The sequence below is a fragment of the Glycine max genome, chromosome 12 (assembly GCF_000004515.6).
Source record: "Glycine max cultivar Williams 82 chromosome 12, Glycine_max_v4.0, whole genome shotgun sequence".
NCBI classification, from domain to species: domain Eukaryota; kingdom Viridiplantae; phylum Streptophyta; class Magnoliopsida; order Fabales; family Fabaceae; genus Glycine; species Glycine max.
The window spans coordinates 1,363,119-1,375,511 of NC_038248.2; the positions used below are offsets into that span (position 1 = coordinate 1,363,119).

At 29.7% G+C, this 12,393-nt stretch overlaps 2 protein-coding genes across 2 annotated transcripts; both read left to right on the forward strand.

The window, feature by feature from the left end:
- Positions 1-5,328: 5,328 nt before the first annotated feature.
- LOC100788120 (uncharacterized) lies at positions 5,329-8,669 on the forward strand. Its single transcript, XM_006591957.4, has 5 exons — positions 5,329-5,927; positions 6,312-6,608; positions 6,819-6,992; positions 7,319-7,537; positions 8,162-8,669. The coding sequence occupies exons 1-5, from the start codon at positions 5,508-5,510 to the stop codon at positions 8,525-8,527; spliced, it is 1,476 nt and encodes a 491-aa protein (XP_006592020.1). The 5' UTR covers positions 5,329-5,507; the 3' UTR covers positions 8,528-8,669.
- A 767-nt stretch (positions 8,670-9,436) lies between these two features.
- On the forward strand, positions 9,437-11,891 carry LOC100796558 (phosphatidylinositol N-acetylglucosaminyltransferase subunit C). Its single transcript, XM_003540172.5, has 2 exons — positions 9,437-9,771; positions 10,548-11,891. Exon 2 carries the CDS (start codon positions 10,747-10,749, stop codon positions 11,656-11,658), a length of 912 nt encoding a protein of 303 aa, XP_003540220.1. The 5' UTR covers positions 9,437-9,771; positions 10,548-10,746; the 3' UTR covers positions 11,659-11,891.
- The last annotated feature ends 502 nt before the right edge of the window (positions 11,892-12,393 follow it).

Here is a 12,393-nt window from a genome sequence, read left to right on the forward strand (position 1 = left end):
ATAATAATTAAATATAATCTGTTAACATAATAGAATAAAATGATATTTGTTTGAATGAATAATTAAATTGGTATATGTCATTTAATTATAATTTTAAAGAAAATAAATATAAAGTTATCGCATGACATCATCCCATAATATATATATATATATATATTTAAACTAATGTAAACTTTTTTTTTTACGGTAACTTAAAACACGTATCACAATGCGTGGAATTAATTTGAATAGTAAACTAAAATAAAATTATAAAGTAAGTTGTGTGAAATGAGGCATGGTCCAACCTAAAGTTTTTTTTTACTAGTAAGTTTTGCTGATCAATACCCTTACCTCAATATTTTGTTTGGTACTTCTAAAAGAAAAAGAAAAAAACAAAATATAAAGAATACAAAAGAAAGTACAATTATTACTCCTGTATTTTGTACCACCGAGAAAATAATGAAAATGTATCCTGTTGGATAAAAAAAATTAAAAATACGTGGGAACTCATGTCATTTTTTTTTTCTTCCTAATCATTCATATAACTATACACGCCATTATATATTTGATCTTTTTATTCACATTGTATTAAAAAAAACTTAAAATCTTAGACTATCTATTTTTTATCACACGAACTCTAGTATGGTAGGTTAAAAATTAAATATGTTTAGTTATTAGTATTTAATTTTCAAGAACATCATGTTTACTATTAATTGCTATAACGTATTTATAATTACCTAAAAGAATATTTTAAAATAAATTTTCTTAATTTATGAATCAATATTTTCAAAACTATTTTGAAGAAAAATATATTTTTTGTTTCTCTAAAATTATTAAAATTCAATTTAAGTTATTTTATATCATTTTGTCTGTATTTTGTTCATTCAATTTTAAAATGTATGTTTTCTGTTGTTTAAAAATATATGACATTTGATTTTAGATAGCATTTTATCAGAGGTAAAAATAGTTTAGATAAAACTTAAAATAAATATGTACATTTTAAAATAAGAAAAGCTAGAAATGAAAAAAAAAATCAACCGATCAAAATCAAACTTTAATAATTGTATCCAATATTTTATTGCTGAGCATAAAATATTTATTTTTGAAAATTTTAAAAAATTGTTTTATATCTATGTACCTGATTAAAGAAAAGAGTTATTATTTGACATTTGAATCCCCAACCGTGTAAAAAATAAAAAAGCGAAAAGAAAAGAAAAAACAAAAAGAGATGATGCGGCCAATTAAATATGTCCAAACGATAAGCTAGACGGTAATAGTACAGAACTGCCGTGACATCGTGACGCCATTAATAGTAAGTACTAGTCTACTACTATGTCTTCGTGACCAATGTTTTTATAAATATTTAATACTATAATTTTAAGTTCTTAAAAATGAATATAAAATACTTTAAATTTTTATGCAGTAATATTATTAATACTTTTTTTAATAATAATGTTGATGAATTTTTGTTTTATCTTTTTTTTTTTACCAATAATCAATGTCTTATTTCTTTCGTTTCTAATTATAATTTTTTAAGAAAATTTGTTTGTCTTTTTATATAAGATTTTTAAAAAATTTATAGATGCATAAATTATTTATTTTTTTTACATATTTTTATTTAATTATTTTTTCTTCAAATATTAATAAAAATAATTAAGTAAATAGAAAGATAAAAAAATAATTTTAGAATGATGATATAAATAATTAACAAATTAAAATTTAATGTATTATTAGGAATGAAGAAATTATTATTTTGTGTCTTAGAAAAATTAGGATTAAGAAGTTAATAAAATACATTAAAATTAGGATGACAATATATTAATGATATTTTTAATTTTAATAAAAAATGGTTTTAATTACGTAATTAAAATTCATTGATGAGCAACGGCTAGTGTGAAATTGTGTGCGTTGAAAGAAAGTGGCAGTGGTATTACTAAAAAAGTTAAGATGAAGAATCCAAAATGGACGGCACGGAGCAGTTATTGATCTCATTTAATCACTGATTAATGAGTGACAAACACCTTCTTATGTGAGACTTCTTTCAAAACATGCGCTGACAAACTCTTGCATTTTCAAAACTAAAATTGCGTATAATCAAATCAACCTCATGCCTGACTTAAATATAGTAAATTTAATTTTTTTTATTCATGATAATAAATTATATTTTAGAAATAATTTTATTTTTTATTTCAAATTAATAAAATTAGATTATGTTAATTAACTTTCGTAGTATGAAATTAATTATTTTTATTTATATATGAATTTAAAGAGAATACTACTTATACAAGTAATTTAAAATGCCTTTTCACTCTTTTGTATTGACTTTTAAAAAAATATCATCAATTTTGAATTAATATTTCTTTGAATTTAATAAATAATACTAGTAAGTGATTTGTAAGTTTCTTACAATTAAGTCTCATTGGTTTCACTCTTTGAATTTTCGAGAAAATATAAGATTAACATACTAGTAAAAGATAAGAAAAAAGAAAAAAGATTATAAATTTAAATTTTTTATTAACAAAAAATTAATAATAATAATTAATAAGTAATATATTGATTACAAATTAAATTAAATTTGACTCCATAATTGACTCTTTTAATATGTCTATGTTGTCAGTATCAAAAAAAGAAAATCTCTGTTATCAAAGTTATTGATAAGACTAATTCATCTCTATAGATAAGAATTATCGGTAATAGTCGTTTAATAATCAATTTTTAAATCATGCAACCACTACTGTCACAAATATGTACACGTGAAATAATTCACTAATCTACTAATAATTTTCTGAACATATATGATCAAGTGAACATATTTCTTTTAGAGTAATCAAACATATTACAAAATTGAGTTTACTCCCTAAAGTGAGTTTAGAACACCCCAAACAAAAATCCAACACATGCTCCTCACAGCAACCTTGACCAAGTACGTACACAATTCTATATATTATTCTGTTGTTCTAGGCAGGCTAAAAAATACAATATATTATACTAAAAACTTATTTGAACATTAAAGTATTTGCATGTAGAACCCCTTCTGACATGTTTAGAATATACCTATTGAATAAACTCTAAGAAAAACTACTTCAATTAATTTCTTTTTCCTTTTCAATAAACTCATTTAACATTGAGAAACTTATTGAATAAACTTATTTCAAGAAAAATATTCAACCACATATGTCCCATCCCATTACTCTTTCAAATAATCAGGAATGATAATAAATAAATAAACATATTTTTATGTAATTTATATTTATTTATTAATTAAATGACTTTTGAATAAATACTTATAATTCCATAAATTAATTTAAATTTTCAGTTAATTTATTAGTTTGTTTTATATATAAAAAAAACAATCTTTCAACGATACATAATATGTATTTTGGGATTTTTTTTTTGGAAAACCATTATTGAACGTTCTCAACTTAAATTAAAGAGAGTGCTAATCACGTAATATGAACGATTACAACAATATAACCAGTCTTTCAAACTAGTTGCATTTGTTCTTGTGAAAAGAAAAGAATTAAGAAAATACTAGTTGCCTTTTCCTTTCTCTTTTTATTTTTTTTTTATAAGTATTAAGTCTGGTTTGAATAACACGTGCACCTTTATTATTTTTTCTTCTTCAAGATTTTGAATGTGACTTCTAATAAATTGAGATTTACCATATGCGCACACGATTAATTTCAATGCGACTCATTTAAAATAAAAAATGCGTTTAAAAGAAACATGCAAAATTAAAATAGTTTATAAAGAAAGTTATTAGAACTAGGGAAGAGAGACCATTCGTGCCTTTCTAAATTTTTTAAATAATAAAAAATATAAGTTAAATACAGTTAATAAAAAATGACATGATAAAAAAACTAATAATATAAAAGTAGTGAAAATTTAAAAGAAGAAAAATTTAAAATTTTAAAATTAATTTAAAGATAAAATTATTCAATGAAGTATATATACTAAATGTGATAATTTTTATTATTAATAATTATAGATTATTAATATTTATAGATAATCATTAGGGTTGACTTAGTTGAGTTGAATAGATGCTTGAAGACAGGGTTCAGTTTTTGTTGTGTTATTATATACTTCCAACTTAAAATGTTATTTAATCAAGTTTAATGGCATCAATTTTAACCAAAAAATAATTTTTTTCTTAACTTACTTTTTTTTTTTATAAAAATTTGATATTAGAAATAAAAAAAAGTCATTGGAATTAAGACCTCAATAAATAAATGATATTTTAGAAATAATAATATTAAATGAGATAAAATTAATTAATTTTTTTTTATATTTGAGACTAAGAAAAATATTTTTTTATATTTAAAATTGAAGAGAGTACCATATAAGAAAAAAGCTGACAAAAAAATTGTATAAAAAAGGAAAGTTATAAATTCAAATACTAAAAAAATATTGATAACTCTGTTTAAGTAAACTAAGATTACTATAAATGACAGTTTTTAATGAAAATATATATTTAAGATTTAAATTCAAAATTATTAATTAATGAAGTTAAAACAATCTTATATTAATTAATTAATGTATTCAATAAGTACAAATTATTCAGTCACTCCTCTAAAAAAAACTAATTAGTCACCAATTCACCAAACACGACAATTACTACAAGCAATAAATAAATAAACTAAGTAAATTGGATTGAACAAACAAAATAATCTCCACCATTGAATAATAATAGTAGTCTACAATTAATACTACTTTATAGAACTTAATAACGGTTATTCAAGTCCTCTCACAAAAAAAATAAAATAACGGTTATTCAAGTAAAAGTGAATTGTAAGTCTAAAATTACCGTTAAAAAAAACTCTAAACGTATTATACTTTCGATTATAAGAAATTAATTTTTAAAATATCTTTTTTAGAAAGATTTTAGGACTCAATTATTACTTTCTCCTTCCCAAAATAATATTGATTTCACATGAACATAGAAAAAGTAATAAAAATAAATAAAAGAGAATAATAATTTTATAAAATTAATCTTACATTATCATTAATTTATTTATAAATTTTATTGTTGATTATTAATATTATAAGAGATATAAGTAAAAAAAACAATTAATCTTATATTAAAAATTTAAAATGATAGTTATTTTAAATAATTTTTAAGAAGTGTTAGTGTATCTTCTATCACACACTGTTTTGTTTATGGTAGTAGTACTATTTTTGTAAGCAGAGATATGATATGGATGAGTAAATTAAGGTGGGCAAAATTTTAACGTATTGTGTTAGTGCATGTATGTTTGCAATTTGAAAGAGACGGTGTTTTTCAAATTCCCGTAAACAAGGAAACAGTGTCCAACGTTGGAAATAAATAGAGAGAAACCCCAAGCAAAAAGCACCCAAACAAACGCATACCATAAACCTTGTCTGTTATTAACAGCCCACACACACTTTTTCATTTGAAATCTCTGTTCTTCCACTTCACGAGGTTGCACGCCAACCACCTCTTTATCACTTACTCCTTCTCTGTGTATTATATAGTCACTTGTTTCTGCTGTTGCATGACTTGAAAAACCATGGCAACTGCAGCATCAAGAAGACCTAGGTGGCGCCACCACGCTCCTCCTCCTCCCACCCCCAGGATCCTTCACTTCCCTCGCCGGAGACCCTCTTCCCGGAGGGACCTTAAATCCAATACTACTAACAGGTTGTGGGCTCTCATTGATCGAGAAAGACGTGCACGTGTTCCAATAGTGGTGTTGGACAACAACAACAACAGTTCCGAGGGTGAGAGGCGGAGGGAGAGAGTTGAGAGCAGAAGTCAGAGTCCAAAAGGGTGGGCTTTGGAGGAAGAAAAGTGGAAGTTTCAAGCGGAAATGTTGAGAGCAGAATGTAACCTGTTGAGGATGGAGAAGGAGATTGCGGTTAAGAAGTTAGAGAGGACTCGTGTTCAGATGGAGACTACTCTAAGATCTGCACTTCACACACTTGTTTCTGTTAGTGCCCCTTCTCTCTTTCCTACTCCATATTCTCTTATTGTCTTCATTTCAACATTGACTAAAAGATCATACAATATGATCAAAGCAGTTTGTGATGAGGTGTTTCCAAATTTAGCTCCGGGGAATGTCTTCTTTCAACTTTGCTATGACTTTGTTTGTCTCATATATGCTGCAATTTTTAATGTTTATTGTCCAAAGTTTTGAAAGTGGGGTGGGTGTTTATTTTATAGGAACATTTGAATTGAATAGTTTTTGTCACATTTGATGCATTATGAATTGGTGGGGTAATTGTACTTACTATAGTTTTCAGTGGTTTGGCTTTTACTTGTCTTTTCTTATGATTTGGACCTTCTGATCTTTAACTTGCGATGCGGAATGCAGGGAAGAATCAAGATTTGTGAAGGGAAGAATGTTGATATGGTTTTGGATGAGGAGATTCATGAGTTGACACTGAAACTTCAGAGATTGCACAGGAGGTCGAAAGTCAAGGATTTAGGGGCCAGGAAGAACAGAAATTTTGACAAGCAGGTTTCTGTTCTGCAGAGGCGACTGGAGCAGATTGGAGGGTCATCAGATGAGATTTATTTGAGGGAGTTTCAAGAGATGGAAAACATAAGCTTGTCAATTAAAAGAAGTAGCATAGTTGATGACAACGTTGTTGCAAGTGGAAAACTAAATGTAAGTAAGAAAGAAACCTTAATGTTTTGCCCTCAAAACATGTATTGAGTTTTGGTTAACTCCATAAAATAAAAAAACATCCCGGTATTCTTCTACATTTATCTGCTACGTATTTTGTCCAAGCATGCCATAGAGCATTTTGTTATTCTCCAGTTGTCTTTTGTTGTTATTTTGGTGTTTTCTTCTCATGGATTTTATTAAAATTTACAGGTGGAGATTTTGAGGAGGAAAATGGAGGGATTGTCAAAGGGCATATTATTACAGAGAATGGAGGAAGAGTATAATTCACTGCTGTCCACTGCTAGTAGTTCTCTTGCTAGTTCTGGTTCAAATTCCAAAAGACTTGAATATCAAGATTCATCTTCGGTACGAGTACCTCATCAGGTATATATCCTTCATTTCTTTGCTCATCACTAGTTGATAGTAGGTTATTGTTAACATTTAGTGTACACAGTGCACAGTACACACACAATGTTTTTGCTATAGTGTACCTAATCCTGTTTAATCCGACTAATAAATCCCACCACCAATAGGAAAATCTGGACATGAATTGATTTGACTTATTTTAGTGTGGTAGTGTACTAATTCTTTTCAAATCGAAAACAAAGTTGAAGAGTGGTCAACCTTTTCTTATGCAAAACTCAATTGTCTAGACTAACTGAATTAAGAGAAAGATTTCTTACCAACCTTTGGATTGACAAATCCTGCAGGAAAAATTGTTTTGTGAAGGGAATCCATGTTCTGGACATTGCAAGACTGTTGTACGAAGAATTGTAGAGCAAGTTAGAACAGAAACTGAGCAATGGTCACAAATGCAGGAGATGCTAGGTAAGGTGAGGGAAGAGATGGAGGAATTGCAGGCTTCTCGAGATTTTTGGGAAGATCGGGCACGGCACTCTGATTTTCAAATCCAATCCCTACACAATGCTGTAAGATACAGTTCATTGTTTCCACTTGTTCTATTTATTCCATTTCTAAGTTTTCCTTAAAGTTCTTGTTTCTTATGCAATACTCGTAAGTTTCATATCCATTCTAAAATAATTTACGTTCTTTGCTTCCATGGTTGACCAATAACATTGTTCAGATACTTCACTGAGCACCATATCTTTTTTCTTTTTTTTAACTTCTTTGCTAACATATAGACGTCGTGGCTAGTTGTCTTATTTGACAAATTTAAATGTTTGGACTTTATGCTCAATGTTTCCATGCTTTTCATCTGATGATCCCTCTTTCAATCAAAAGTTGAAAGAGAAAATTTTGGGCATTCACACCAGCTGGTGGGTGGAAAACATAACCAACAACTAGTTAATTCATTTGACTTCTGTAAGCTCAGCATTAGTGCACCTGAGACTGACAGTGTTCAAAACGTGATTGATAGCATTTCTAGTTAATCACTTTGGCATTGTGTAAGGATCTCATGCCACACACAAAAAAGGGTATTCATATCTAGTTTTTGGCAGATTAAACATCACATTCATTACCAAAAAAAGCTCAAAACATTTCCTTGGCTTGCATTTGGTCTCTTAATCTTGTGTTTTCTTTCACTTTCACAGGTGCAAGAATGGAAAGAAAAAGCTCTTTCATCTGAAAGTAAAACAAATGAGCTTGAAGCAGAACTCTCCGTACTCCGTGGTGATCTGAGGAAGGAACAGACGGCAGCTAAGGGGATCAAATGTTCACCCACTCCCGTGGACACACAGAATGAGTTGGAGAAGCGAATAGTGGTTTGTAGTTCAAAGGAAAAAAATAAAGTTACAGAAAATAGCAAGCATAATGATGTTTCAAGAAAAGCACATGGTGGTAGAGGTGGTGATGGATTGTTAGTCCCAAAACGATCACCACTCCGAGACATTGGGAACTCATCATTGTTGATTACGCAGAATCTATCCTCATTTGTTATAAATCATAAATCACTATAACATTTTATTTTAACTTCCAACAATAATTCCATCTTTGCGTTGCCATCTTTAATGTATTTGGTAGGCCTTATCGGTTCTTTTTCTAACATAAAATTGCACGTCCTAACATAATCGGGGGGAGAAGGTGCACAATGAATCAATCAGGGGTCATGTTTTAAGATCTTTCATGTAATATGTACTATATTATATTATATGCCAAGAGAAATAAATTGATGTAGCTGGATTTCATTTGTTAAAAGGACAAAATTTAGCAAAGAGGTTGTCACAATAGAAAGGTTAAAATAATTTACTCAGATGAGTTTTGTGACTTTTTGCATATGGTGTAAAGATAAATCAAAAAAAGAATCGTTGAATCCTAGACTAAATTTATTCATAGATGATGCAAAGATAAATCGAAAAAAATAGTTGAATCCTAGACTAAATTTATTATTGTCATTGACCTAAAATATGTAAACGGTTAAGTTATTTTTTTTTTCTAATTTATTATTTTGGTTTAATTTAGTTTTTAATTTTTTTAGTTTAATTTGATTTTTTAATTTTTAAAAAAATTCAGTTTAATCCTCACTGTCCATTTATGTCTAAGTTTGTGTCCCCATATCACTTAAGAGAATGACACTTAATCTATTATGTAGATTTTACAGTAAACAATTCTAATGGAATGAATGACGATGATCAAGAAGTTGAAACATTTTTATAAATTAGAAAATCAAATTTAACCAAAAAAAAAACTTAAAAGAGTACATTAAACCATAATAAATTTTTACACCGAAATTACACGGAAATCAAACTCATCAGATAATTGATGACCCCAAACCAGAGTGCATGATTATGCCTGCAATGTGAAATTATGTTGACTCCTGAAATCAGAAATTGTTAATTAAATCAACATGGTTCAACGATGTCTAATTGATTTATTTTTATTTGGCATTTTGCAGGTTGTGAAATATTTATAACTTTTTAATATAAACCTGATGATGCAGTTAACCGGTGCGAATCTCGTAACATTCGTGACAGCACATAGGAGAGAAAACAAAGGCACAAAGCCATTTTTGGCTTTACCTTGTTAATGAATCACTTTAACCATTAACTTAACGACCGCCCAATCGCTTTTCACCTTCGTCCTGCTTCCAATTTCCCTTTGCTTTGAACTCGTAAGTCGTGACGACGTCGTTTGGAGCGCCTGCGTAAAGCTACCCGTTCTGTCCGTTCTGTTGTTCTCTAGGCACGATTACTTCTAATTGAAGGTGTGATGTTAAGTTTTAATCTCTGTTTTTTATGGTCTGATTGTTGAATCTTACTTTGGTTGATTCAATTGCACTTTTGATGAACTGCTTGTCATGTTTATGAACAGAATTTTGATATTATGGATTTTCTTTATTAATTGCTTTTATATTGATTTTGCTTCTTGTTCTTTTTTAATTCATTCAGTGGGTAAACCCTAACAAGGGTTTTTGCTACATAAATGCTAATGGGTAATGATTAGTGTGACTGGCCTTATTTTTTAAAGTTAGTGAATTGAATTGTATCTCGGATGGTTTTTGGTATTCTGCTCTTCTGATAATGGGAAGGACCGTGTCTACCTGTAGTATTCTTTGACTATACTACTAAAAAGCTGAAATTTGTACCTAAGTGAGTACAATTTGTAATATTCCTAATAAGGTTCCACTAATATCCAATAATCCAAACCATTTACAATGTATACTCAATACTGCCTTAGGTTTCCTTACCTACTAATCTGAACATTCTTGGCTTGTGGAATTTCATCCAGTTCAATGATGTAATTGGTGACAACTGTAATGTCAAATATCTTTGACTTTTACTGAAAATAATTTTGTATATGTGCCTCTCATATAACTATCTTCTTTGTTCTATGCTCGATCTTTCCATAATACTATTAAAAGTTTGAATCTTTTAGCCTTGACTTGTGATGATAACATTTGTTAATCTCTCCTATTGTCTATTGCGTGGAGATACCTTTTTTTCTCCTTTGTATGTAACTTCATCATCTTTTATTCTTCAGAATATGGAGATGACTTTCATATGTACAAGCTTGTAAGACAAGAAAGTGCAACTGAGATATGATATGCCCTACCACTGATTGAGTAAGCCTGAAGATGGCACATTTGTGGAGCAAGATTTCGTTATTAAAGGACAATTAGGTCTTGCCATACAATAGATTTGACCCAGCAGGCCTGTTTGAAATTATTTAACTTACTGCAATGAATCCTAGCTTGGTAAATAATTCTTCACCGACTCATCCCAGATGGAGAAAAGTAGCTTATGGTGGTATGCAACCTGGTTATGATGACAATCATACAGATGAATCTTTCCTTGAAGGAATGGTCATGAATGCCAGTGTTGTAAAACGGGACATGCTAAAGGTGATGCTGGACTCGGTTTCCATTTCTGAATATTTATGTATTGTTGCTCTTGTTGTCTTGGTCTGGACTTGTACACTTGCATCAACTATTGATGAAAATTCTCTCCTTCTTATTGATGTAGGTCTTCTTGTTTCAGGTTTTTTAATTCTCCTTTTTACTCAAGAAATGCTTTCCCTTAGCCTTCTCTTCCATTATTTCCTTAATATCTCCTTTTTCATAACTGTGTTATATGTTTTGGCTCCCATCTATCAAACTCTTACAAGGTCCATTAGTTCGGATTCCATTTGGGCAGTAGCTGCATCACTTCTCATACTTCACCTTTTTCTGCATGACTATTCAGAATCCACCGTCAAAGCCCCGGGGGTTCTGAAGAATCCTGCATTGACCAGTTGTATCTCTGTAAATGCTTCTGTAGTCGCCTCTGTTTTTATTGCTTCTCGCCTTCCATCGAGACTACATGTGTTTGCTATCATGTTATTCTCATTGCAGGTTTTCCTTTTTGCTCCACTGGTTACTTACTGTATTAAGAAATATTCCTTCCGCTTGCACCTATGCTTTTCTATCAGTTTGATGGCCATGACCTTAAGTTTTGTGTACACACTGCATCGCCTACTTTTTGTGCTGCTGCTTAGTTTGTTGGTTTTTGTCAACGTTGTTTGCCCTTATTGGCTTATAAGGATTCAGGAGTACAAGTTTGAGATCAATGGACCTTGGGATGAGGCTAAACTTTGTTTTGATATTACAGACTAAAAGTGGAGCATGGTTGATGTTATAGTACCTTGAGATGTTCAGGTGGGACTTGGGGGTATAATTTGCTGACTACTTGGTCTGGTTTAAGTTTATAGTTTATGTAAACGCTCATGCAGTTCATGTTAGGGGAGGGTACGAAAATGGTGATTGTATTCATTCTTTAGAATGGTAACTGATGTTGGTTTAAACATTCTTTGGGTACAATGAAAGTACACTCACAATTTAGAGTGTCATTTTTTTTTTTTGATTCGTTCAAACTGACTAGTTTGAATTTTATTCAAACTGACTAGTTTGAATTTTATTCAAACCTTGCTTCAAAACATTATTTCAAACTTTCCACAATCTCCTCGGGACTTACGTCCAAAGGAATACATAAATTCATAAGCTCTTTACCTCTTGACATGTAAGGGGTATTGTGTACATTCCTGATATGTTTAAAGAATGTTGTTTACAAAATGGTGTCATGTAGGCTTGATGTTTCCAGTAACTAATGACCCATGAATTTGAATTCCTTTACCAACGACTTACGACTAATGTGCCAAGTGTTTACACAATCCATTTCCGTTTCCGTTTTCAGTAAAATATATTCGACACTTATATTTACTTAAATACGTAAGTAGATAAACAAAAGTCGTATCTGACAAACAATGAATTGTAACGTTACAAATGTATAGATTCTCATTGTATCATTTATGGATAGATAAAGAAAATAAAAACCTTAGAGATAAAAGGAAT

Coding starts and splice junctions, on each gene's coding strand:
- LOC100788120 (XM_006591957.4), top strand. CDS start 5,508: ATGGCAACTGCAGCATCAAGAAGACCTAGGTGGCGCCACCACGCTCCT. Junction 6,609..6,818: donor TTGCAAGTGGAAAACTAAAT/GTAAGTAAGAAA, acceptor TAAAATTTACAG/GTGGAGATTTTGAGGAGGAA. Junction 7,538..8,161: donor TCCAATCCCTACACAATGCT/GTAAGATACAGT, acceptor TCACTTTCACAG/GTGCAAGAATGGAAAGAAAA.
- LOC100796558 (XM_003540172.5), top strand. CDS start 10,747: ATGAATCCTAGCTTGGTAAATAATTCTTCACCGACTCATCCCAGATGG.